Source organism: Thunnus maccoyii, chromosome 11 (assembly GCF_910596095.1).
Source record: "Thunnus maccoyii chromosome 11, fThuMac1.1, whole genome shotgun sequence".
Taxonomy (NCBI): Eukaryota; Metazoa; Chordata; class Actinopteri; order Scombriformes; family Scombridae; genus Thunnus; species Thunnus maccoyii.
The window spans coordinates 18092312-18096953 of NC_056543.1; the positions used below are offsets into that span (position 1 = coordinate 18092312).

The 4642-nt window shown below is 42.2% G+C and overlaps 1 protein-coding gene across 1 annotated transcript; it reads right to left on the reverse strand.

Moving 5' to 3' along the window:
• Positions 1-1112: 1112 nt before the first annotated feature.
• dlx2a (distal-less homeobox 2a) lies at positions 1113-3959 on the reverse strand. The gene is made up of 3 exons (XM_042426647.1): positions 2893-3959; positions 2307-2491; positions 1113-2159 (listed from the first exon to the last, which is right to left on the reverse strand). Exons 1-3 carry the CDS (start codon positions 3209-3211, stop codon positions 1833-1835), a joined length of 831 nt encoding a protein of 276 aa, XP_042282581.1. The 5' UTR covers positions 3212-3959; the 3' UTR covers positions 1113-1832.
• Between the last annotated feature and the right edge of the window lie 683 nt (positions 3960-4642).

The following is a 4642-nucleotide window of genomic DNA, read 5'->3' on the forward strand; positions in this document are numbered from 1 at the left end:
TTTGTAAGTTATTTCGGGGGACAATGAGTTAGAATAGTAACATAATTCAATATTTTTCATATCCTAGCATCATAATAAATCTCTATAGCTGTTCGGGGCCCTTTTAGTTGGGGCCCCAGGCAGTTGTACCTTCCCTAATAGTACAGTCCGCCCCTGTACATGAGCCACCCACTGTAAATATGTAGGTCAATCTGTGTGTCTTCAGAGATCAGAGACTTTACTTGTGAGACGTGAGAAATGTTTCCATGATGTTGTAGCTCCAGGCTGTCTTGGACCTAGTTCCTCTCCCCTTTTTCTCTTCTTCTCAGGCTGAGTTCATAAAACGTCTGGAAAGCGACTCTGTGACTCCACCGAGTCTGAGGAGCTCGTGCTCATTCATACCCGCCCTCATCTTCCTCTGCTCGCATGCCAAGGCGCGTTGTTGTGCTCCCCCCACACCCCCCCTCCCCCAGCTCCGCCTGCGCCCCGGGCCTCTCTCTGCCTCTGCCTGCCTGCCTGCCTGAGCTCCGGCTCGGCTAATCATCTGTTGACGGACCCGGGAAAAAATTTTTTTTATAACCCCCGAGACAGGAATTATCTTAAGCTTGTCCACACTCGGGTTATCACTCTAAAACTCTTGTAATACGCTACAAATCAATTATTTTCTGGTATTTTCCGACAAATTTCTGCCTTTCACATCCAAAAAAACCTGAGAAATTGTAATTTTAATAAACCAGCATTAAATATTTGTGGTAGCCTGCACCCATAAAGAGATGAGGGAACAAGTTGTATTGTGTGTTTTTGTTTTTGTTTTTTTTAAATTCTCATGACAATTTCCTAAATTAAACCAGTTAATGTGGGAAAATCATGCAGCACTTACCAAGCACAGATGTTATGCTTTAAAATAATTTAAATGGCTATAAAATGAAATATTCTAAACTGAAACAGGCTAATAACAACATAACATGCAGACGTAGCTACAGGCTACTTGTAATGAGGCCCACTAAATAAATGCTAAATAAATAGCAGGAACAATATACAAATTCTCTCAGTCATCCATAAATGTCTGTTAGGAAAGAAAAAAGGAGGGATGCATGTGCACAGAAAACATTTTATTTAAATAACGTCTGGCCATATATGAAACACTGCTAAAATAAATAAGACAAAAATACAATAAATTGTGATACAAGTAAATCAGAGGGTAGGACAATCAGTAGCTTACGGTGGTTAATGGATTTGCACCAATAGCCTAAAAAAAAGTCAAAACGACATGAGCTATTAAAAAGCTGTGGTAAAATATTTACAAACGTGGATTCAGACACTTACCCCCCAATATATTCAAAACAGCTAATGACATGAGGAATGGATAAAGGTAAGCTGTTCTTTCTTCTTCTTTTTTTTTTTTAAATCACAACAAAATGAGGTCATATTGAAAAAGGCACGATACAGTTAACTTGTGCTACATCTGTGACAGGTTTGTCCTGCTGTGAAGGTTTTTGTTTCGCAGGAATGGCAAAAAAGTGACGTCCGCGTTAAAGAAGGCTTTGCGCCCAGGCTGTGATTGCTTTGGGTAATAGTGGTTCATTCATCCCTCGACATAATCAAAATAAATAAATACAAAAATAACTGTAGAAATCTGTGTCTAACATTTTTTGCCAGCGCGACAACTGGCAAGGTCCATGAACCTGTCTGGCTCCATTAACTTCTCCTAGATGCTTGCGTGTAAAGTTCACATGGCGCACACACGAGGTCTGTAAAATGAAGGTATTGGCATTTTTCTTTTTTCACCAGTATTGTCCGATTTTTACCCGATGTTTGTTGTTTGTTTTTGTTTGTTTTGTTTTGTTTTTTTCTTAGAATATCGTCCCCGCACTTATGGCGGAGTTGTGGTGGTGCTGGAGCAGAGGAGGCTGCAGATGCGTCGTAGAGTTCGTGGTTGAGTACCAGGAGTAGTTTGCCAAAAACGATGAAGGCGCAGTCGTGTTGGGAGGGCTGCTGCTCTGAGGTAAACTGGAGTTGACATTGTTCATTCTTTGAGTCTGTGGAAAGTCCCAGGCAGTAGTTGGTGGAGACGTGCAGGGGGGTGATTCACTGGTCGCAACATGTTGGTCTGGGGGGATTTCTCCACTTTTCCACAGCTTTTTGAACTTGGAGCGGCGGTTTTGGAACCAGATTTTGACCTGAGAGAGTGACAGGTAGAAGCATAAAATTGATTAACCAATATGTTTAGGCGCATATCCACATTTGACAGTTTTCATTTATCTCCATATTAAACATTAAGTGGATATTTTACAGCCTACAGGGTCCTGTGTCTCACATGTACCCACCTGTGTTTGCGTAAGGCCCAGTGAGGCTGCCAGCTCGGCCCGTTCTGGTAGAGCCAAATACTGCGTCTTTTGAAACCTCCGCTGAAGTGCAGCCAGTTGGAAGCTGGAATAAATGGTTCGAGGTTTCCTGACCTTCTTTGGTTTTCCATTAACCAACCGGATTTCTGGCTCGCTCTCTTCTTTCTCTGGAGAAACATTCAAATGCAATTGGCGTTATGCATGAAGATTATTGCCGTTTTCCAGTTGCACTGCTTGTGTGTGTACAGCTAGCCTAATAATTAATTTTATTCAATCAGATTTTAATATTATATTGCAGATGAAAAAATCAGGCGAAATTGTCAAAATTAGCTTGAGATGGTTTTTAAAATATATATGTATTAACTGAACATTCACTTATGCGCGTCTGTGTAAGAAAGACGTGTAATAATTTCTGACCATATAATAATTATCTTGTCAAGTATGTGCTGCATGATTCAACTTGCTCCTCAGATATTTCATGCCATGAGCACGTTTTGAAGTTCTGACCTTGAACAAAAACATAACATTCACTTAAATGTGCTCAAAAACGACTTAAAACCGTCCTTACCTGTATCGGCTGGAGTAGGAGAGGGGTTGGAGCCGTAAGAGCTGTATGCACCGTACGATGAGTTGAAGCCAAGGTCGTATGACTTTGCGTTATATGGCACGGTGCTGGTGGCGCTGGCATGGTACTGGTAAGCGCCAAGTTGGCCAAACGGAGACCCCGCGCAGTGGCCGGGCTGCTGGCTGTTGTAATAGCTGCTGTCCGTCGCCGTGGACACCGGCAGAGTCGGGGACTCCTGCGATTTGTGCAAGCTGTGGTAATTGCTTGAGGTAATCTGGTTCGAATGCATATCAGTATTTAAGTTCTCAAAAACCCCAGTCATCTTCGGGTTGGAGCGGAGTAGTCGTTAAACCTACGCGTAAAATTTGCAAAATTGCGAAATAGCGAGCTGAAAACACGACTCAGATTTTGTGCTGATGACACCTTTACGTGAGTCAAAACGCATCCCCGTGTAAACTGTGGCAAAAAATCAGCGGAAGGTGTGTCCTTCTCACAGTGGCCTGTGATTATCTGCTTCTCTCGGTGGTGGGAGCGCATTTATGAGAGAGTGAGAGGGAGAGCTACTGTGTCTGAGGCAACCAATGAATAAGGGCTGCACGACTGACTACTCCCCACCGCGTCCACCCTCCATTATGTGTTCAGGTCTGTCGGTCCCGGTTGTCTGCAGAGTTTCACATCAAAGCATCTCCAAAGAATCAAGAGAAAGGTACCGTGACCAAACCTGTATGTCCCAACAGGTTCGGTCCTAACCCACGAACTCAGTAATTCATCTCTTTGCGTAATTAGCCGTGTAGAGCGAGAAAAAACGTGACTTCATATGGATAATGTGTAGGTTTCACATCAGACAAACACCATTAAAATCCGTGCAACAAATTTGTTTTCAATGGCATAACGGTTACCCCCCTCTTTTGTATTTTTACGCTTGTCAGTAGAATATTTTCACGCGTTTTTTTAGTTTATTGTTGGAGCTTTGTTGGAAACAGGAGCCTGCATAAAATCTAAAACTACATTTTGATCTAAACGTCTCAGACAACTAAGTGAAAGTAACAAAACAGAGTCGGAAAGATGGGATCTAGGTGTTAATACAGAAAAAAAAAAATCATTGTGGATGATGCTGCAGGTGGTGTTGGGTGATGGTAAAGGAAAGCTACAGCGCCCCCAGGTGTTAGAAATATCACTTGCAACTTTTTTTTTTTTTTTTGCATTTCCTTTTGTCTGCACTGGGAGCAGCAAAGTAGAGACGAACAAATCTCCTCAGACAATAACTCCCTTCAAAGCTGTGAGGAGGTCCACATAGTCTTGGTTCACCGGAGGAACTTAACATTGAGATTCTACTGTGTGCAACTCAAACGGACTGCAGTAAATGAAGTGATGAGAGTTCTTGAGGCACTCGTCTTTATTGCCACAAGATGGCAGCATATTTCCTTTTATTAACGCTGCGGGCACAGACTGACCCAGTTCAACACCACTGCATATGTTGTTCACACTAACTTCCAAAATCTCAAGTTGGTTTTTGGTTTCACTGTCAACTGGAGCATCATTTAGCACTCCGGTGGTAGTGTGATGTGGATATACAGAGATGGACAAAGTAACATGAACACATGTACCATCAATGCAAGCCAATACAATTATACAGTCTTTATAATGTTAAATATTTTGTTGAGTCTCTGTCGAAAACACATTCAGCTCTGGAAACTGTGAGGTCTTGAATGAATGGGTTTGCCATCTTCAATCTTTAAAATAGCATCCACAG